The 22316-nt window shown below is 36.4% G+C and overlaps 2 protein-coding genes across 6 annotated transcripts in view; one reads left to right on the top strand and one right to left on the bottom strand.

Annotated features, from left to right (window-relative positions):
- Window positions 1-2134: 2134 nt before the first annotated feature.
- LOC111607904 lies at window positions 2135-7883 on the bottom strand. Of its 2 annotated transcripts, XM_023330088.1 has the most exons (10): window positions 7533-7883; window positions 6787-7195; window positions 6565-6670; window positions 5167-5384; window positions 4848-4918; window positions 4697-4757; window positions 4318-4362; window positions 4023-4210; window positions 3137-3321; window positions 2135-3023 (listed from the first exon to the last, which is right to left on the bottom strand). In XM_023330088.1, the coding sequence occupies exons 2-7, from the start codon at window positions 7189-7191 to the stop codon at window positions 4348-4350; spliced, it is 876 nt and encodes a 291-aa protein (XP_023185856.1). In that variant the 5' UTR covers window positions 7192-7195; window positions 7533-7883; the 3' UTR covers window positions 2135-3023; window positions 3137-3321; window positions 4023-4210; window positions 4318-4347. The 2 variants fall into 2 exon arrangements, with proteins under 2 accessions (XP_023185856.1, XP_023185851.1); XM_023330083.1 differs by having other exon boundaries at window positions 6787-7882.
- A 3413-nt stretch (window positions 7884-11296) lies between these two features.
- The window catches only part of LOC102229027 (F-actin-uncapping protein LRRC16A), a 53766-nt gene continuing 42746 nt past the window's right edge, over window positions 11297-22316 (top strand). For all 4 annotated transcript variants that reach the window (XM_023331289.1, XM_023331287.1, XM_023331288.1 and 1 more), the window contains exons 1-2: window positions 11297-11737; window positions 16645-16742. In XM_023331289.1, coding sequence (XP_023187057.1) covers window positions 11698-11737; window positions 16645-16742 — 138 coding nt within the window. In that variant the 5' untranslated portion in view covers window positions 11297-11697. The remainder of the gene's footprint in view (window positions 11738-16644; window positions 16743-22316) is intronic.

Below are 22316 nucleotides of genomic sequence, written 5' to 3'. Positions count from 1 at the left end.
CATGTTGATAGGACACAGCTGGAGAAGATCCCAGTGTGGGATGCAGTAGTTCCACAACGTCACGTTACTATTGGTTATCAATGGGTGACACGCCACGTGACCAGTTACACACTTTTTGCCGCTTAATGAAAACTATTAATACGATTTGACATTAGGATTTCATTCTGTCTGATAATTTCAATTTATGACTGGAAAATGTGATTTACTTACTTTAACAGAATTTACTACCCACTCAGACTGGTGAGTTCAATCATGACATCGCCCCGTGTGTCAGTGCACCCGCGATGGGGCGCATTCCATTTCAAATATTGAACGTGTGCCGCAACAATAAGACCCTGTGAGTTGTAAGTGCGAGGCTGTTATAAAGTAATGTATATGGTCATTGAGAGTATAATTGTAGTGTGTAGTGTTTTAAACTATGATCAGGGCTTCACTTTTTTCTCATATTTAGTTTAGCTGCACTATTACAGATAGTATGTGCTAACAAGGAGAAGCTGTATGGGAGAGTGATGCAAAAGAAGCCTTTTCAGCAATTACGCCTCAAACAGAGCCGCTTGAGGTCTGCAAAAGCACATTTGGACGAGCCAGCTTCATTTTGGAATAAGGTCCTGTGGAGTGAAGAAACAAAGATTGAGTTGTTTGGTCATAAAAAAGGCATTATGCATGGCGGGGGGGGGGGGGGGGGGGGGGGGGAACAGCATTCCAAGAAAAACACTTGCTACCCACTGTAAAATTTGGTGGAGGTTCCATCATGCTTTGGGGCTGTGTGGCCAATGCTGGTACTGGGAATCTTGTTAAAGTTGAGGGTCACATGGATTCCACTCAATATTAACAGATTCTTGAGAATAATGTTCAAGAAGCTGATACGAAGTTGAAGTTATGCCGGGGATGGATATTTCAGCAAGACAATGATCCAAAACACTGCTCCAAATCTACTCAGGCATTCATGCAGAGGAACAATTGCAATGTTCTGGATGGCCATCCCAGTCCAGACCTGAATATCACTGAACATCTGGGATGATTTGAAGCGGACTGTCCATGCTCGGCAACCATCACACTTAACTCAACTGGAATTGTTTTGTAAAGAGGAATGGTCAAAAATACCTTCATACAGGATCAAAGAACTCATTAAAAGCTACAGGAAGCAACTACAGGCTGTTATTTTTGCAAAAGGCAGATCTAATAAATATTAATGTCACTTTTCTGTTGAGGTGCCCATATTTTTGCACCTGTCAAATTTTCTGTTAATGCGTACTGCACATTTTCTGTTAGTCCAATAAACCTCATTTATTTCTGTGTCTAATGGAAACAGAAATATTACTGTGTCCATTAGATATATCAAACTGAAGTAGCTTTTGTAAACACCCAAATATTTATACATAAAAATGATTGAGATTAATAGAGGGGCCCAAACTTTTTCATATGACTGTATGTTGCCGCTTTCTCAGGTAGGTTACAAACAGTTATGTCATAATGCCCCAGCCGGCATACCTAGGTGGGCCCCATAAGGGAAAAAAGAGGGCAGACAGTATAGGTCCCAAAATGGTTTGTTACCATTTTCCATAGTGGCCCATATATTTTTTTATGTAAGCAGAGACAAATCACATAAGACTACATGTCAGAATTTTCTGACATACAGTTGGTGTTATTCAGACTCTCTGTCTTTATATTCCTGCCTGATCTGTCCCGCTGTGTGCTTACATTTTAATGTAATATCTGGTGTGAAGGACGTCAATATTCGCGTTGCCCTCCTGAAAAACGCAAACATCAACACTAATATTAACTGCTCTATAACCTTTTAAACAACCAGGAATGTACATGTCCTTACAGTTGCAAAACTAAATGCAAATCTAACAGTAAGATAATTCTCACTAGTCTGTGCAGCCATCTGAGTGGTGGAGCAGTGGAAGGAGCGCGTAGACAGCAAACACTCAACCTGGATGCTGGTGTGAGGGGTCTCCTAAAAAAGTAGTCAATCATCCAACTGCAGATTATATATTATGGTGCTGCTGGCATTCTTACTAAAACCAGGAAGGTAAATCAAATAAACCAGTTTGTAAGTCCCTACACAGGCTACAAATAGTCCATATTGTAAGTTTTGAAATCTGTCTGAAATATCACAGAAACACTGACGTAGCTCTTAATGAATTTTTAATACAGAGTAGTGCCCTTCAAAATAATGTAATTCTTGGATAACAGTCAAATATTTCTCAAATATGAACATCACAAAATTTTTGTCCACTACGTTTTAGTTATTTCGTTGTTGTGCCCAAATTTAAAGATATTATGTAAAGCACATTATGCAGCATCTCAAAATTAAGAGTTAAATTCAAACTGTAAATGAAGTTTAGTCATTAACAATGTCATACTGAACAAGAACATTAACAGTACAAAGCTGTAATGAGTAAAACTAAAATGCCCTTGATTATATATAGCTTGACTTAAAAAACAGATATGTCTCAACAATATCAAAAGCAATAAACTGAGATGTTAGAACAAAAAGCTTATATGAAAATCATCAAACAATAAACTTTTTATACTGGAATATGTGCTCTTCACATAGGACAGTAAGTGGCCATAAATCATGAAGATGATTCACAATCTATGCTGTTCTCTCCTTCGTCAACATTGTCGTCATCATCCTCTCCATCGTCAATGCTTTCATCATAGTCTATGTAATGTAGATCTGGAGACATAAGTGCTTGAGAATGAGAGTTAAACTCTGGTAGGTGATGATTTGGAGGAGGGGCACCAACTTCAATAAACCTCTTGAACATGTTCATTGCACTGTACATTTTCTTTTCTAACATGATAATGTTTTGATGAAGTACAGCTTTTGAACCAGGATCTGCAGTATCATTTATAGCTGAACTTAAATGTCCATGTTGTTGATGAAGGTGAAGAATGACAGTGTTCATCTCTCTCTTAAGTAGAAGCTTTTCTTCAGCTGCTCTAGTCTTCAAATGCAGGGCTTCTATTGCTCGACTTTTTAGGTTCTTTGGAACAACACCATGATCTTCAATCTTTAAAATAAGAGAACAATTGCAAGTGGAACCTTGTTAAAGCGTAGTAGCAACATAAAGTGAATAACAGCATGTAGAAAGTTGAATAAAACCTTTAGATCAATTCTACTCACTTGTTCATCAAACAATGTGTACAGCTGGGAGGAGGCATCACACAATTCTCGAAATTCTAAATGTGATGGAAAGATGCCAGTTTGTGGAGGCCACTGCAGATTATTGTACTCTGTAACAATCTTCTTCAGTTTCCTGTTACAGGCATTCACTTGCTTGGACAGCCTTAAAGCAACTCCCTGTCCATCTGTAAAGAAAGAAGAAATATAAATACTAGTAAAAATAATACAATCAACACAATATGAAAACATGATACAATAGTCATTTATTGAAGTATGTTAAACATAATAAAAGGTCAACATCTGAAATAGTGTTTATCTCAATTTGGATTTTGTGAACACAAGTAGTGGCAGCCAATTCTACACAAGATATTCAACATGACACTAAAGTTTGCATAAGGAAATCTCAGTTTGTAGGTCAAAATCTATTACTGCCAATAATTGAATGATATTTTAATTGTACTCTTAAAAAAGTTATCCTCAGAATATAAAGACTGATAGTTCTTACAGTGACTTAATATCTGCAGTAATGCATAAGATCATTGAATGTCCATTAGAAAATGGATGTATTACAATACTCACTTATCTGTGCCTATTTACAACGGGCATTAGGTGAAAGACAGGATACACCCAAGAAACATATTCATACACCAAAGATAAATAACCATACACATCAAAAGCACATACCCATGACAAAGGACAAGTTGGAATAAACCAGTCACTTCTTACACTGCATAAAGAAGCTTAAGTACCCAGAGTGAACATATGCATGGTGCAGGGATAACATAAAGATTAAATTTAGGTTTACCACATGCTGGGATTCAACCACAAGACCTTTGAGCTTCAATTTTGCTAATGACCATACAGTCAAGAAAAGAAGTAGCGTTACCATTATATCTTCTTTTCAGGTTGAGAAGAGTGGTCCTCTCCCTTGCTTCATTTTGTGCTCGTCGTATCAGCTGACCTCTAAGTTCCTGGTCAACATCTCTCAGTGTTCTCTGGAAAATGTCATCCGAAGGGAGCCACCTTCGTTTTACACCATGGTGTCTCTCAATTATTCGAAGATCCCTGTCCAGCCTAACCACAACAAAAACAAACAAAAAAAACAAAACAACGCACAGTTTCTTTACTTGAGGCGAGAACTGTTGTTCAAATATAGAAGAGTACAAATTTCTGTCTCTTACTGTGATTCATCTTCAATGAGTGACTCCTGTTTATGTGATCCGGATCTAAAAATGAAAACAAAGACTTTATATTGGCATAGCTTGTATAATTAGCTGAACTTAATACTTTGTCATTAATGTGGCAACATTGTAAGTCTTGTGTAAGTATTTCACAATGTTTATACATTATCTTATGCATGTCTGAGGTTAGTGCCTAGTAGTGAGGCTGCTTCCCATAGGTGAGGTTAGGAACATGGAACAACCACCAAATCGAGACATTTGACTACATTTTTTTGTATTTACTACATGTCTTGAAAACTGCAGACCTTTGCAGTGCCCTCGTCATTACAGACACACCACCAATCTGCCTACTGATTTGGTATTCAAAAAAGGATCATACCTGAGCTGGTTGATTTCGGTCAGCTTCATCACATAGTTCCTCTTCCATCTTGGAACAATCTCTGTAGATAAGTCAACAATGTATGTTATTGAACAATCCAATATCTCTGTGAATAATTGGAAATAATACAAATTACATCAAAATTAGTGACCTTCGTCGGAAGTGATAATGGCGAAACTGGGAAATAGACTCTCCTACTAGGGCTCTGTACAGCATATTAACCTGTAGTAAAAAGAGTCACAGTACTTATGTTTAATCTATTAATTCCAAAGGTACATAAGTAAAAAAAATAAATAAATAAATACTGTAAAAAAAAAAAATTCTAAATGAGAAAGCAGTAAATAACACATCTAGTCTACTGGAAATGCCATCAGTGACATTAATTTAAAGAAATATTTAATATATTAAACAGAATAAAAAAGTTGCAATATTGTTGACATATTTACTAGGACATATCTTTTTCTCTCTACCTCCATAACAGTAAGATTGTTTTTCCACCGTAAGGTGTTGATGAATCCCTCTACAGAGACCTGGCACTCCAAAGAAAGATGGACAAATAGCTCAAGAAGAGCCATTGAAAAAGCAGCCTGTGGCTTCTCCGGTGAAGCAGGCCAAAGGCCATACTTCAGAAGAGTGCAGACCTCAGGTTCGCATTTACAAAAAGAAACTGTGCAATTAATGAGATGACCTAAAAAGACAAAGGAAGAAAAAGGATTCATTCCATTTTTTATCTCACAGAGTCAATAAATACACTGTTTTATAGAACTCGGAATTAAATCAGTCCACAATATGTGTTATAATTATACTTCGATTTTATAAGTTGTATAACAAATACATGATATCCATATGAGGAGTTGATCTTTTTATTACTGCTCCCTTTAGGGACCACCGAGCCACATCTATGCTTCTAAGATGGAATAGGACAGGGGTGACCAAAATTCGTCCTCGAGCACCTTCATTCTGCATGTTTTAGTTCTCTCTGTGGTGGTGGTAACAACCTTTCCAGCAGGTCAATGTTCTTCTACTGAGCCATCACTGGATCCAAGTGCATTAAACCAGGGACAGAACTAAAACCTGCAAAATGCTGGCCTTCGAGGACTGACTTTGGGCACCACTGGTGTAGGATGTATTGGGATTACACCCTAGGAGCTGGCCCAATTGGCTGGGTAGAGGGAAGTCTGGGAATCCTTAATTATGCTGTTACTTGGGTGACCTGACCCCAGATAAGCAGAAGGCAATGGATGGATGATATATCCCTTCTTTAAACATGTACAAACCAACGCAGACTTGCCACTTTAACTGTGTTTAACTTAACATGTGTTGTCTTTAACTGAGCTTCCCCTCCAATCTATGTATTTATGTAGTTTTCTATATTTGTGTATCCAAGTATAAATAAATAACAACAAAGAAGAATAAAAAGTTATTCCACAATAAAAAGTCACATAAACATATATTCACGTGGGACAAGATTAATAATCATAAAGTGAAAACATAAATTTTACTAAATAAGATTTAGAATTTTGTAGAATATATATATATATATATATATATATATATATATACACTGCTCAAAAAAATAAAGGGAACACTTAAACAACACAATATAACTCCAAGTAAATCAAACTTCTGTGAAATCAAACTGTCCACTTAGGAAGCAACACTGATTGACTATCAATTTCACCTGCTGTTGTGCAAATGGAACTTTGTACAGAACAAAGTATTCAATGAGAATATTTCTTTCATTCAGATCTAGGATGTGTTATTTGAGTGTTCCCTTTATTTTTTTGAGCAGTATATATATATATATATATACATACACATATACACAAAATTAATTAATTAAAAAATTACATAGTGTAAAAACATACCTGTGTTGACAAAAGTCTTTACATCTCTGGAGTAAACAACATGGGTACTGTGATCCCCACTTAAATGCAACACCAACTGCTGGAAAGCAGCCTCATAGCAGGTTTTCTAAAGAGACACAAAAAAGGACAGAGAAAAACCGAATTTTATGCAATTAAGAACTCATTCTCATTCTATACATCAATTACAATATTTATTAGTACATTCAACAAAAATGAACTTACATTCCACTTTTCAGGGAGGTGCAAAGAATTTATGGGTACTGTGTAGACACAATCCTTGCAAAAAACACTGCTTCTGCTGCATTCCAGACAGCGGTATACTCCAGGTTTCTTGCACACAGAGCACATGTCAGAGAAAGGAGCGGAGGACTTATAGGACTCTTCCAAGACCTGATCTTTTAGTGTATCCCATAGGCTCAGCTCCTTCCTTTTTGCCCTGGTATACGCGGTCCCTTCTTCCTTTGAGTTTTCAGTACAAATATCATGTGATGAGGGAAAAACAGTGTTGGTGTCAGATGAGCCTGCATGTGAGGGAATGTAGGAATATTTCGCCCGAGCACCGATGGTTTTCCGAGTTACTTTTATTTTTTTGGTCTTACAACGGACACTGCTCTTATATTTAGGCATGGTTCTAAAGTGGGAGAGAACAGAAAGAAGACAGAAATACTGTAACACCGAGAAGCATAAAATAATAATAAAAAAAAAACAAAATTTTAGCACATTGTTATTAAAGGTATGAAGGACAGCTACATTTGAATGTGACTGGCTTTTAAGAGGCTACTTTAGCTAGCTTTTTTTTCTACCAAATAGGGTTAAAAACGTGTCTAAATCTGTACAAACACATGCTGTGCCACATACTCGCTAACATTAACTCATAGAACTACCATCAGCAGATTTATAAATGTAGACTTTCGGTCTTTTGAGGTTTTTTACTACATTTTTATTTGACAGATTCAGGGGCTACTCACCAGCTCCGACCGTGGAAAGTGTCGCGTCGAATGACGTAAGCTTCTTCTTCTTCTTCTTCTCTAATGTTTTGTCGGGTGCAATCCGTAATTTATTATTATTACTACTAATACAAATATTAAACATTTTCATATGGTACAAACACAGATTTTCATATAATCATATGAGCAAATCCATCCGTATTTTTATTTTTAATTTTTTAAATTAAAAATAAGATTAGGGCCAACCCTAACTTCTTCTTATCATTATTAATGGATTGCAAGCAACTTCGGATGTACATACAGCCACCTAGTGGAAGGCTATGAGGTTGGACAACTACATAACTCTAGAATATACCTTTTAATTTCATTGTATGCTTATATATATATATATATATATATATATATATATATATATATATATATATATATATATATATATATATATATATATATATATATATATATATATATATATAATTGCACGACCGGAAGATAAAAACACGGCATGTATTGAGAGAACACGTCTTGTAAAGATCCAATAAAATTAACCAAGTATGTTAAATTTTGGCATTTATTTTGAGTGAATTATTGGAAAAAATCCAAAGAAATAAAAGGCATATTGGGAATATAAGTCTTTAAAAAAGCGAACAAAAATAAACAAAACAGAAAAAAAAACCTCCGGTTTTAGATTTTAGTGAGTTGTTTTTAAATACTGTAACATTTATTACAATACCTAATTAAAATCTTATGACGGATACGTTTGGCTTTTGTATTTTTAGTAAATTCTTAATATCCTGTTCAAATTCGCAGATAAATTATAAATAAAGGTTTTTAAAAAAAGGTTAAAAAAAGGTTCTATTAGCGACAAGCGGCTGTTATCACCGATAGAATGGTTGATAACGGTTGATAACAGCCTGCTAGCAGGTAGAGCAGGGACCAACTGAGGCCATTCAATGGGGCTGATAACCACTGATAATCGCCATTCTATGGGATGATAACATCCGAAGCGGGTGCAAAAATAAAGTTCAAGTTGTTTTAAGTAACTCAGGAAAGTCATGTGACCATATTTATATATTTTTTTTACGTCTCCTATAATGATTTTATTATTATTATATTTAAAACTTCTTTGATAGAAATCAACTGATGATACAGTATCCTTGAGATCAACTCACCTAAGACTGTAGCCTATTTCCATTGCCTTCTACAGGCTTGTTCATGATTTTCTAAAAGAACTCTTTACTGTCAGAAAATATTTTGTAACTACCTCTGAACAGAAAGCAAACACTTAAACTGTATTGTTGTTCTAAATCTTTAGAAAAGACAAGACATTTAATGTAAACGATTGGGAGAGGTTAATAACGCTGGAAAACCAGAGAAGCTGTAAATGATGTTTTACAGTAATATCTCCCAGCTTGTCATGTTCTTAATAATTTTTACATGATAATAATGTTCAGGGTCTGTTCTGGATCTTCTTCAGTGCAAACTGTTTCTGTTTCTATTTAATGAAACATAACTTTCAACATGAGTTCCTACTTAAGTTTATGCACATCTCAAAATATTAACTTCCCTTTACGCAAGAAATTTGACATTTCAGGTTACATTTCTCATGTAAATATTGTGACTCATTTGATAACAGGAAAACACCCATATATTCAGATAAGTTCCTTGTCTGACTGGAAATACAATCTGATCGCAGAACTTCCACCATCAAAACTCAGCAACATAAGTGAAAACATAATGAGTCCGATAGTTTTGTACATTAGAGCTTTAGGAATGAATGAAACTCTATCTATTCATATTTCAATTCACAGTCTAACAATGTTTCTGTTTTGAACCTGAATTAGATTTATAGTGACATTTCACTATGGAGTCATTTGCATTTTTCAGCAATGAGCATCAGTCAGGGTAGAAGCTAAATGACAGGTTTGATCAAATCACAGGAAACTCACTGTTTCCCTATAAAGATATCAGTTTTACTTCAGATAACAGTAGCATGTAGTGTCTGTAGAATGAAAATGCAGTTGAAATGAAATTATTCTAAACACATTTCTTATTTACATTCAAATGTCCTGCCTGATTATCCTTGCAGAGTGTTATTTATCTCCAGTGGTCATTATAGGGAGCACGCTTTTTGTCTGTTATTGGCAGAAACAACCATGAAGTTAAGGGAAACCCAAATTAATCTAAAATATGAAATGTGGGAGGACACTGGAGTACTCAGAGAAAAAACCAAACACAGGAAGAATGTGTAAACTCCATACATAAAGGTCCTGGCCTGAATTTTAAAGCCAGAACCTTGTTGCTGCAGGGGAACTGAGCATTTAGCTGCAACACAATGCAGCCCATTTCTTTTTCACAGATGAAGAAAATAAAAATCAACTCAAGCTTAGTTCCAATTTGGTGCAGATATTTCCATGGAGAGGTATATTGACAATAAAACAAGTCATGAGTATTTCCAAAATGTTCACTTTTATGTAATAAAAATAAGACATAAAGGAGTCAGATACTTTTACTTGTTGAAGTTGACATGATTTTCCCAGATTGACTCATTTTTATCTATAGATAACAAGAGGAATAAGACATCCATCCATCCATCCATCCATCCATCCATCCATCCATCCATCCATCCTTGCTTAACCTTACAGGATTGCTAGTGTCCATATATCTAGTGGTAGAATAAAAAAAAATACTTAACTATAATTTAATCCAGGTAAAGCACCAAAATGAAGTTTACGTTATTTTCACCAGCGCAGCTCTTAGGTCTTCATGTGTAATCATAATACGTGGACACAAGGTGGCGCTGTTTCACTTCTCTACGGGTACCGGAAGTATATGCTTCGAGAATTTGGTATTTTCATCATTCACCAATCATTGTGAAAGTTGAATGCCAGGTTTGGTTTGATCAAGGAAAATCAACAATTTAAACGAAGGTATCATAATTTAAAACAAACTTTCAGCAGGATTTTGGTAGGCATGATTTCTGATCCAGTCCAATTTCCTACTCCTACATGCGTCCCAAAATCAGAAAACCATGCAGTGTTTGTGAAAGTCTATATTTTATCCACATAATGAACCCTATTCAACGTGATTTACCTAAACTAGAGTAATGTAGATGATAAAATATTATCACAAATGTTATTCATGCCAATAAGACTCAACAACTTTGTCTGTCATCAATTCAGGCACACTATGTTTTGATCTAAATAGTTTTGTTAGCCTAATTGTGACATGCAAGAGAAAAGTTGTATTTTTTATTTTTTATTTGGAAGTGTTATATCTGACCTAAAACTAACACAACCAACGAGCAACAGCACATCATGCAGTCAAAACATGGTGGCCACAGTGTGAAGATTTGGGACTGATCTGCTTCCTCAACACCTGGACAAATTGAGTTTTTTCTGACATTTTTGACTTGCAAGAAATTTTTAGAAAATTTCTGAGATTAATGTAAAAATTTCCGAGTTTTTTGACGGCTTTTTTTTTTTTTTTTGGTGGAAATCTACTTTTTAAGCAACAATGGCTGTGATCAGCCGTCGTGGAGAACCCTATGTTTGTATACTTTCGGAATATGCAATAATTCCCTAAAATAATATTTTACGGATTTACTGCCTGGAGGTCAGTAAGCTTACATAACCGCTAGGAGTCGCTGTTTCACAGAATCCACCTATGTAGACGTCTCATTAATAACAAGTCTGTCACCACCATCTTCGACGCCCCCTTCTGCCCCGCCGTGACGCCCCAGCATCGCATCGGCTCCCGGCTGTGGCATCACCGAGCGGGGAGGGGCTCCGTTCAGTACTACTGGTTTGCACTGTAATACCGACGGCTTTCCGATAGGGCCAGGGACGAAAAGATGTTTCAGAACAGTGGTCCTTTCATGTACCCGAGGCTCCGGGCTTTGATTTGATTTTAAACAATACCTCGTTTTGTTTTTCCTGCCTTTGTTCTTATTATAAGTCCTCGGGACCGAGGGAATTTTACCAACCGAGAGGAGATGCGTCCACCAAAACGCGGATACATTGTCCGGACAGGAGCGGAGGAGAGGAGCATGTAACCGGGAGAACCGCACTATCACCACCTGACACTTCTCTTCCACTCTCCTCATTATTCCCCTCCAAATTTACTGGCTTCTCCATGTGTTGACTCAGTTCTCGGCGCTGTTTGGGAATATTTCTCTGCAGAAAAAATGAGCGAAGAATCGTCTGATGTTCCTAAAGAGCTTCTGGGTAAGAACAGACAGTGATTTGTAACCATGTGTCCCTCCTGCAAACAATCACTGATCCTGCTGCTTTATCCCACTCTGATCATTCGCTCCATGTGGGTTTAGAGTGAGTGGCTATTCATTATCTTATTTAAAGTTGCGTTATTATCTTCTTAAATATGCAAAATTTTTCCTACACTGACAACAGTTTCCTTTTTATTATTGTAGGGTTTGCAAACCATTATCCTTCTAAATATATGCACTTTATGCAGAGTTTATCATGTGAAGGTGGTCCAGCTGCACTGGACATTGAAGCTGTTTATCCATGGAGCTTTGCCACAGAGCTCACACGCTCATAATGTGGACTATATTAGGAGGAGAAGCCAAATAGTTTAGATGTGAGTGGTCTGTCTGTCTGGGCTGTGCACATTACTCACAGGATCATTTTCCTCATATGGAAAGTCTGGGCCGATCTCCCATCTCTGACCTGCAGTTTTAGCATTCATAGCAGCCTCATTATTTCTGCTTTCTTGTGCTTCTTCCCTTATTTGTCTTTATTATAACCTCAGAGTCCTGTAGCTCTTTGGCTGTAGATCAAGGTTTCTTTGTTTGGGAGAGTAATTCAGTGTCTGACTCCTCAGTGTAATATTGAGCTGTTTCTCAGGGTTCATTTCTTACAAGCCCAAGATGCTTTTGGCCTATTTCATAGTCATGAAAACCCTTAGGTCACAGGTGTCAAACTCCAGTCCTGGAGGGCCACTGCCCTGCAACTTTTAGATGTGCTTCTGCTGCACCACACCTTAATAGAATAATTAGGTCATTAGCAGGACTCTGGGGAACTTATCTACACAAGAAGGAGGTAATTAAGCCATTTCATTTCAGTGTTTTGTACCTGTGGCACATCTAAAAACTGCTGGAGAGTGGCTCTTGAGGACTGGAGTATGACAACCCTGCCTTAGGTGGTGTAGAATATTATTAAGATTTCTTTCTTTCTCACTGCTATCTGTTCTGTTGGTTTAACTTTATTCACTCCCCCAAACTGACAGCTGAGCCACAGTTATGCAACAACTGCCATGATAACATTTTTTAACCCTGCAGAAAGGAGGACCAAAGACAAAAGAAGAATTCAGAATGATCTTTAAATCTGAACATTGACAATATAAGGATGTAGTCTTCTCCTCAGGTTTACCTCTTGACTAAGACAGAAACAACAACCACAAATTATATTAAAATTACAATTGTTATCATAGTTTCAGAGTGCGGTGGCACAATTGTAATTTAAGTAAAATGCAGCAAAAATCTGCATGCAAATAAGAAAAATTGTTTAATAGGCTATTGTTGCCCCTGATGACCAAACCTCTCAGAGATGCTAGAAATCACAACAAGATAAAGGAAAGAGAAAAGTGAAGAAAATCAGCTTATTGACAATAATATCACAATTGCATGGAGTCAAGGGAAAAACAAAGCAGAGGAACTTTAAATTTCTGACACAAAGGGAAGCTGGTTGTTGTTACTACAGAAGGGTGCCATTCTTCCAGTGTCTGCCATGTGATTGGCAATGGAGCAGGTGAGTGTAGACTGGATCAATTTCTGGTTGTGATATTTTTTTTCTATAGAAAAAGTTTTAATTACCTTTTATACAAATTCATCAAACGTTTGATGAATTTGTATATTGCAACTAATATTTGCAACTTTGACTTTCATTGTTGGAATTTCTTGAAACCCTTGTTAATTTACTGACCCAATTTTTTACTTGTTGCATAGAAAATCTAGCAGGTCATGACTCTCAAGTCATGAGGTGTTGACTGGAGAACTAGACCCGGTCATTGTTTCCAACCATGCTGCCTGTGATTTAACATCATGCATTATCCTTCTTGGCATGCATCCCAAAGAAGAAAATTCTTCACGATGCTGTTGACTGAACTAAATTGATGATTTCAGCTAAGTTACACCAGAACTTTCTATATCCTCTTAGACATCTTTCGTAACTAGTTCTTAGGCCTATTAACTTTTATCTTAAAGCTTTCAGAATGAACACATTTTAATGTCTCTGGGACTAAATGTTTAGTAGAGAAGAAATCGTCAGAGCTGATTAAACGTACGAAACAAATTGTATGCAATTTGTAGCATCACGCTGTGTCTAACAGAGATAATCGGGACACTTTTGTGTCATCTCAGCAGTGAAGAATCGATTTGATCTCAGTATGTGGGTTTTCTCACATGGCCTGCTTCAAAGAATATATATGCACTTATTATGGAGACAAGTTTCTGTAAGATGGATGTGAGGAATAGCGATGATCAAGCAAAGTTTACATATGTCAGAACACAGATTTCTTTTTTTCAACCCAACTTGTCTCTATATAAAGATATAGTCACCTCTCTCCTTGTGAAATCCTTTCATTACCGTTTTTTGGTTCAATTTCACAACTCACAACCATTTCCGAAGACGAGCATATAGATTTAGAAACCACTTACACAGAAGCTGTCTGGCAACATAATATAGGGCTGACGATCTAAAAAAAATAGACCAGCATGTTATGAGTCAACCAGATGATGACAAACAAATCCACAGCAAAATTTAAAGCACTTATACCCTCACTTGCTTCATTTTACGTCAGTGTCCTTGATTCAGGAATAAGGAGGAGAAGCTGGGCATAACGAACACCTGTGGCACTATTTTCAAAACCTTTTTGATTATACCAAAGACTATTGTGAAAATATTCTGTGAAATGACAATACAAAATTTAACCAATTGTGGATAATGTGTCGCCAGTGACAACGAGCAGAAAACTAACGCAGCATTTCAGAAAGAAAGTCATACTGACATTCAAACATGGTGGTGGCTGTGTGATGGCCTGGGAATAGTTTGTTGTTTCAGGACTTGAGCTACTTGTCGTAATTGAGAGCACCATGAATTTTGCTCTTTACCAGAAGATCATGAAGTTAACTTCAGTTATGCAGCAGAATAACGGTCCTCTGGATGATTCAAGGAACATTTATTTGTGTCTGAATAGTTTATCCAGACTCTACAAGTGACCTTGGTGTCATATTTCATTAAGATTTTGTTTTGAAGTTAATTGACAGAACAACCACATTTGACAAACCACTAGATACCACTTCTGCATGTGATCCCAAGATGGCTAGACTCGTGAACTCAGAAAGGCCTAAGATTTGGATAAAACATTTTTAAAAAACCCTCACCTCTATGTGTTTTACTTTGTGCTTGTGCGGTGGCAATTCTGCTGAGGATTAGGATGCACATTTGATGTTTATTTTTGAAAGCTTCAGGCTGGCAGATGAACCATTCTTGCCTTCTACCTAATTATTAGTGTTGCTTTGATCTGATGATGGTGGGAGGAAGCCTGGAGGCGGGGATGTGTGCATGCCAATACAGATGCCTGCTCCCAGAAACACTGCCCGTGTCAGACGCGTGCACAGACTGTTGGAAGTCAGCTGTAATGCGTGTGTGAAGTGAATGCATAGTATGAAGAGGTGGTTGACCCACTTATACGTTTTAAACCAGTTGTCTGACTGATGACTGTCCTACTGGGTGTGAATAATGAATTTGAACAGAAAACCATGTCTCATGTGTCATTTTGTTTTCATCTAATTTCTTTATATATATATTATAAAAAAACAAATAGGTGAGTCACATATACAAGGGCTAATAAATCCACTAAACTAAACTGTCATAATGTTTAAATTCCTTTTAAAGAAATTTCAAAGTGACCAAATTTGCAATGACAATATTGTTTATGCCAAGACATTTCTCATTCTTTATCTACATCACACTCAATGGGCCTTAACATCTCTTTCGCTAAAGTTAACCTTATTCTTAAAAGTACAGTGTTCCTCTTCACTGGTGGTTACGTTCACAGTCAGTGAACCACAAGTAGAGGCCATTTACCAAACACAATTTTGCACGTGTGTATGGAAAGCAAAAAGTCCCTCCCTGCACACTTGTCTTGAAAATTTAAATTATGCATTGTCTTTCTGATTGCAAAGACATATTTTTTTATCTAGGAAGACCTAGATATAGGTCTTGTAATGCTATTACCTTTAGGATTCTGGAGACTGTATTTAGCCTCTATAAGTCAACTTTCAGGATGAACCTTCTTGAACAGGCAGACCTGGGAATGGTGTTTTAAATTTCTTTGACTTTCCATATCATTCCATATTGTAAAAATACTTTTTTTTTCTTTTTTACTTCTTTCAATCCTTCCTAACCTTTTGATCTTCAGGTTCCAGATTTTCTCTCTGGGAGGAATCGGCAAACTGAGAATTTGAGACCTTTTTTACACTTGGACTCATTTGCATCAAGAATGTTTGAGAGAAACCATGATGGCATTTGAAAACTGTCTTTTTTTTATATGCTTCAAAAATGAAAAGCAAATAGTACAAGTCATTTTGCTTTACTCCTGACCTGAATTGGCTTACCAATGCCATTTAAACACGGCTCAGAACAATCGCAACACTAGTTAAGCGTTCATCTTATATGAGAATGCTTGTAAATTAGTGGTGCAACCTATCAGAATTATGTTGGTAGAAATGTAAGGATATTTCTAAAATATATTAGTTTTTAAGAAAAAAAAACATGTCTGTATTGATGTGACTTTTCACATCTCATTCACTGACAACTCCACAAAAATATTCCCACACACTGGACTGGGAAATTAAATGTGAACTACTAAACCCCCCCTGTCCCGTAGTCAATTAAAATTGGATTTGATAAATTCTTCATTGAACATCTAGTTTTTCCTAATTAGCAAAAATGGGGAATTATTCCCCCCAGTGGCAATAGAATCTTGAGCTGTGTTGGGCAAAGTAAGCAGAGCTAAATATCTCCTCTTCTATCCTCTCCTTGACTCGACTCAAAAGATTTTCCTCATAAGTTTCATTCTCTTCTCATTTTCTTTCTTGTCCTTTATGTAGAGAGTGTGAGGGATGCAGTGGGGAGGAAGGTGAAGTTGTCACTGAGGAAAAGAGTCAAATTGGAAATCAAAGGAGACAAGACGGAGAACAGAGTTTTGGTGAGTCAATTTTTACTGCTATTAAAGTCCTTCATTATCACTTGTAAAACCTTTAATGTTGTAAAATGTCATAATGCTTTTCATAAAATATATAGTTTTGTTTTGACAACACAAACTTCCTCTTTTCTAGCACTACCACAATTCTTACCTCCCTAATTGGCAGCAAACATTTCAAAGTACCTTGTGTAATGTATAAGACAGGTGGAAAGCTAAAAATGACAAAAAATAAAAATTAGTTTAGCCTTTACTCAGCTAAGCCTTCCTGTTATCTTGTGAAAGCATTGCTGTCTTGCTTTCTTGCAGACTGAAATTACCACAGACTGATGTTGAAATGTTGTAGAAAATTTGTTGATTTGTAAAAGGTGAATGATGTCTGGGTTTCCAACAGTGAAGCCTCAAAATGGTTCTTGTTAAAAAGTAAAGAGATGAACAGGGGTGATGGCTTTGGACTGGTAATAAAGCACTGCAGATTTTTTTGAGCATGCGTGTGTAGGTTTGTGTGTATTTATAGGTATGTCTTTACGTATATGTATTATGTATGTGGGCGTTTGTGTGTGTAGGCATATGTATTATTTACATCTGGTTTAGGAACTCTGATTTAGAAGGAGAACAGAAAATGGGAAGATTATTCATGTCATGATCTACAGGATGGAAAAGGGAAATCATTAAATAAGTTTAACTTCTTCATGCCACTTTTCAGACACACAGTTACCAAATAAGTGATGATTTTCTGTGTAATTGTGAATGTATGGTTGGCTATAGGGTGTTGCATTTACACCGAGGAATATGTAAATAATGCTTTAATTTTGTCCTGCTTTTTTTTCTCTTGGTGGAATGTCTGACATAAATTCATCAATTCAAATTCAGACAGGTCGCCCCCATCAAGCTTAACATGATTCCGATCGATTCCTCTGTGCATTTCTATTTCCAACAAAACAGCAAAATTGGATGGTATTTGCTTTCCAAGTATTGGAGGGAATGATTATGCAGCTCAGTAATATGGGCATAAAGATACCTTTTTAGACTTATTGACTTTATTTAAATGCCATAGAGAGCTGTGGTGTTTGGGACAGTCTTGTCTAAACCGTTTAATTCACTGACTTGGTCAATATCTTCATCTAGCAGTAACAGCTCTGTATTTAAACATCAGCCCTCAATGTGTTCAAAGCAGATGAAAATGTCTGCTTCAATTACTACCTTTTTGGTAAAGAGACATAAATTCACCAACTGCTGAATAATTGATTCTTGGTTGGTGATTAAAAATGCATATTGTCTCCGTCTGAGAGGCACAGGGATAATAAGATGATGACACTTAGGAGTCAGCAGCTAAATTTGTGTTTCAACAGCGTCTATAAACTTGACCACTAAGTCGGAAAGCTTTTTGTTGCTGTTGAGATTTACTGTAATGTGCTTGTGTCCGTCGACATGACAGAAGCCTTTTAGCTATGCAAGACTCAGTGGTGAAGGGAGATTTTAGTTTTATTGCACTATATGGAATAAACTGTTTGGAAAAAGCAGGAAAACCTTGGAGCCTCGTAGAGATTAAACCCACACAGCCAGGGTCTGCTTCAGACATATCTTACCATCATCATGCTATTCCAAACATAATTGAATGTTTTAGGAAACCTAAATATTACTCTTTGGAAGACGTCTACAGGGACCAAGAACAGAGAGAGGTGAAAGTAATTAGCCTTATTTTCTCACACCCTCTTTGCTAAATGATGTAGGAAAAAGACTGAGGTGAGAAACACCAGAGCTGATCAAGTTTCCTCAGAAGGCCTTCAGATAACAGGGGGTGGGGAGCTTAAAACTGGTCTAAGATGTGTATTTTGTGATGCAAGATGGAGCTGCCCAATTATGGCAAAATCAATAATGATCATGATTAGTATTGGTCTCTTTTGAAATCAATTGTTTAAATAATTACTCATGTAGTTTGGACAAGCAATGCATGTACTAGAAGAACAGCTTTTTCCCTAATAGCTTTATGTTGAAACTTCTTCTGAAGTAAATGTAAAACTATTTATTCAAATATATATAATAGCTTATAAAAAATAAAAATAATGATGTCATTATGGTGTATTGCCCTTGAACAATCTCTTACATAGAAAATACTGAATTTAATTTAAAGTGTAATATACTGTAAAATACACAAAAAAAAAACATTGCCAAAACAACTTTTCTTGGATTGTAACACTGCTTCTGGTGCATCATATACATTTAATTAAACTCTGGCTAAATATGTTCAATATATTTTTAGTTGCTTGTTAATGACTCACTTTGTGTTTCAGCTTCAGGTGGTTGGTGTAGTGCTAAAATGACCTTGGGAGCTTTACTTGCATATTTATCCCCTTTCTCTCGCTGCTCATTTCCTGCAAAAGACACCACTACCACATTTTATTTGTCCAAAAATCTAGCATTTGAACAGTTCTGTTGTAATTTTGAGTGGTGCTGAAACAACAGAGCAGTAAGTGGTGAAATGAACACCCACAGAAAGGAATTGACATCACCTTATTATCTGCTGATATTGTACTTTTGAAACCACAGTTCCTTAGTATGGCTGCATTATAACAGAAATGTTTTTTTAAAGGTATACAAGCCATAAATGCACCATATTTATAGCCTTTCTAACTAATCAAGGCGTCCCCATTGTAATGTGTTGTTTCAAAGAAGTGTTGCTCTAAAACTACTGACTGGTGGTGATCCTCTGAATATGCCTATATTTTACACAATCTTAGAAATTACAGAGGAACTGACCTGTGAGGGTAAAGCATCAGTCTATATGTAACTATAGACTCTTTATGACATTCATGGTTTGATTAAAAATGACTTTGCTTTGGTACTATTGAAAAAAACAAAGCAAAACATGAAATTGTTAATAATATAACAGTGATTATTATTTTTCTAATGTTGTTTTGTGCCACAAATATTACCTTCCCACTAGTCATCTACTTATCATAGTTTACCAACAATATAATTAAAACTGCAATAGCTCAGCAGGAGAGGCAGGTTTCTTTCCAAACAATGACTGTCTGCATTTGAAGATGCAGGAAGTCCTTCCTAACTTCTGGTTTTATGTTTCTTGTGAGCAAAGGAAAATTGTACGGACATTCCAACAACCAGCTGACTGCAAGTATGCAGAAAATAGCACTGTGTGCTTTATATAGTTGGAAAAAACCCTCTGGTCACTACAGCAAGTTCTCTAGAGCTCATTAAAAATAATTCATAGCCAACAGGAATGCAGTGATGAAAAGTATATTCAGCTCTAAGACTTTGATGCTGGTTATTCAGCTCATGCTCACGTACACCTCAATTAAACAATGAATGTCCCACCTTTTAAGGGGGGTTTATTATTTTTTTTAACTGATATTGATAAGTCACTAATGATTTATTCTTTATTTTTTTATTTTCAAGCAATATATTTTGATGCCTAAAGTCCCTGGTATTGTGGCAGGTTTTCTTTCATCCTCTAATGTTGTCCGTCTTAGCTTTTGGTTTCAACTTAAGTTAAAATGGGCATCACAGCTTCATCACGTGGGAGCAGGACACAGAGGCCATAGTAGTGCACGCACATTCTCAGACAAAAAAATGTAGTGGAGTGGGGACTTGGAAGTGAGGAATGCCAGTGGAGCGGCTGTGGTATTTCATCCTGACGCAGAGCAGGGGTTCGTATCAGTGCTCTGCTTGACTGAACTGGACAAATAAACCCCTGTTTGTTGCTGCAGAGAAGCCGAGTTTGAAGGGGCAATTTTGGAGGAAGCCGCTTGGAGAGAAAACAAACTTGTCGTTGGGCTGTAACCTGTTAGTGTTGGGGTAACGAGACATGATGAAAGAGCATTTATTTACAGATGGTTTGGAGATCAGAGGTTGTGATCAAATGGTAGTTTTAAGAGTTTCTCTAGGGTCTACAGACAGGATGCAGCAAAGCTTTGGAAGGGTCACTTTGTTTTTCCTTTCTCCTGGAGATAACCAAATGTCCCTTTTAAAAAAGGACCTTAACAACATCACAGCAATTATAAATGAGTTAAATTGCATAATAACAAAGAAAATGGAGTAACATATTTGATAATTGGAACAAATATTTTATTTCCCTATTACAAAGGAAGATGCAATGTATTGATTGTTGAGACTATTGTGTTCATCCACTAACAATAATGGTAAATTATGTCAGTTTTAGTTTGAAGAAACCACCTAAATGTGTATCTGTATACCCTCTTGATTTCATCTTCAAATAATCATTTTTAAACACCTCAGTAACACTGACAATGGCTAACATTAGGTCTTCTTCCCACAGTGACAACTTCCACACTTTACAGCAACCCACCTGTATGGTGCGTTCACTGATTAAAAAAAGAGCTGTAAACTTCTGACCAAGAGGTCAGATGGAAAATTAGCTGACTCAGGTCAGCAGCCAATTACTTGCTGTATCTCCAACTTCAGCAAATGTATCTCTATTCAACCATATCAATTTACAATAAAGCTGCACACACACAATTGTAAGAATCTAGATTTTTTTCCTAAGTCAATTTTCCTATTTCAAACATTGACAGGCCCTTCTGTCTTTTCCTGGGAGTGGAGCATCACAGTACCTGAGGTGTCCCTTAAGCCCACTCAATCTTGATGGATACAGTAGTCACTCTCCTTTAAAGATTAAGGAATGAAGGGCAAGGTGATAATAACATCAGTCCATCAAACACCCCGTGAGGAAGTAGATAAATGGAGACGGAGCTAAAAGAAACATCAAAATAGTCTGTAGAGGACTCATGACATGGAAGGGGGGTGAGGCTGAGATGAGAATAATCATGAAGTGTAACTTTAGAGTATGACTTGTTTGGGAATAAATCAAATGTGGTGTTAAACTATGAACACAGTCATTTTGTCATTTTCCCTAACCAAACTATTTGGAGGAACAGGAAAAATATAAATGGCCAGTGTCCTTATGTCATGATGGTTACTTGTTGCATTTATAAGATTATAAGAACCAGTGATCTTGTTTTGTCCTTTATGGAAGAACTAATGTAGCTCTTTTTTTTTATCAGCAATAAATAGCATTTTGTTTTTTTCAACATAATCACAAAGGAATTGGTAGTATTTTGTAATATACAGTTTAAATCAATATTTTTATTTTTTGTTTCAAATTGGTCTTGTATGTTGGAGCATTTGAAAATTAATGCATTTATTAAATAGAAAAGCAGGACAGAAAATCATAGTGATACTGAGACTGTAATCATTTGAAGCATTATTATACTTTGATACTGCTAATTTACCCCCACTTTGCAATCCACTGTTTTAGATTTATATGTGAAGTGGAGAAATTATGAAAAATTCTTCTCTAGAAAAGATCGTCTACAAAATAATTTCCTAATTGACTATGTGCAGCTGAGCTTTTCTGGAAAAAAAATAATTAACTTGTCTGTCTGTCTCCAAATCCCATCCACAAGCCTTGATCCTGATTATCTCAAAGGTCAGGGTCATTGTCACTCACGCAGTCTTGGTAATGAATTTAACCCTGTCATTGACCTGAATGATTTTGTTTTAAAACCTTTACATTATTGATTTCTAGTAAATCAAGTTTCA

This window comes from Xiphophorus maculatus, chromosome 3 (genome assembly GCF_002775205.1).
Source record: "Xiphophorus maculatus strain JP 163 A chromosome 3, X_maculatus-5.0-male, whole genome shotgun sequence".
In the NCBI taxonomy this organism is placed as follows: Eukaryota; Metazoa; Chordata; class Actinopteri; order Cyprinodontiformes; family Poeciliidae; genus Xiphophorus; species Xiphophorus maculatus.
The sequence above is the reverse complement of the archived record's forward strand: the minus strand, read 5'-3'. Positions and strand labels throughout refer to the sequence as shown.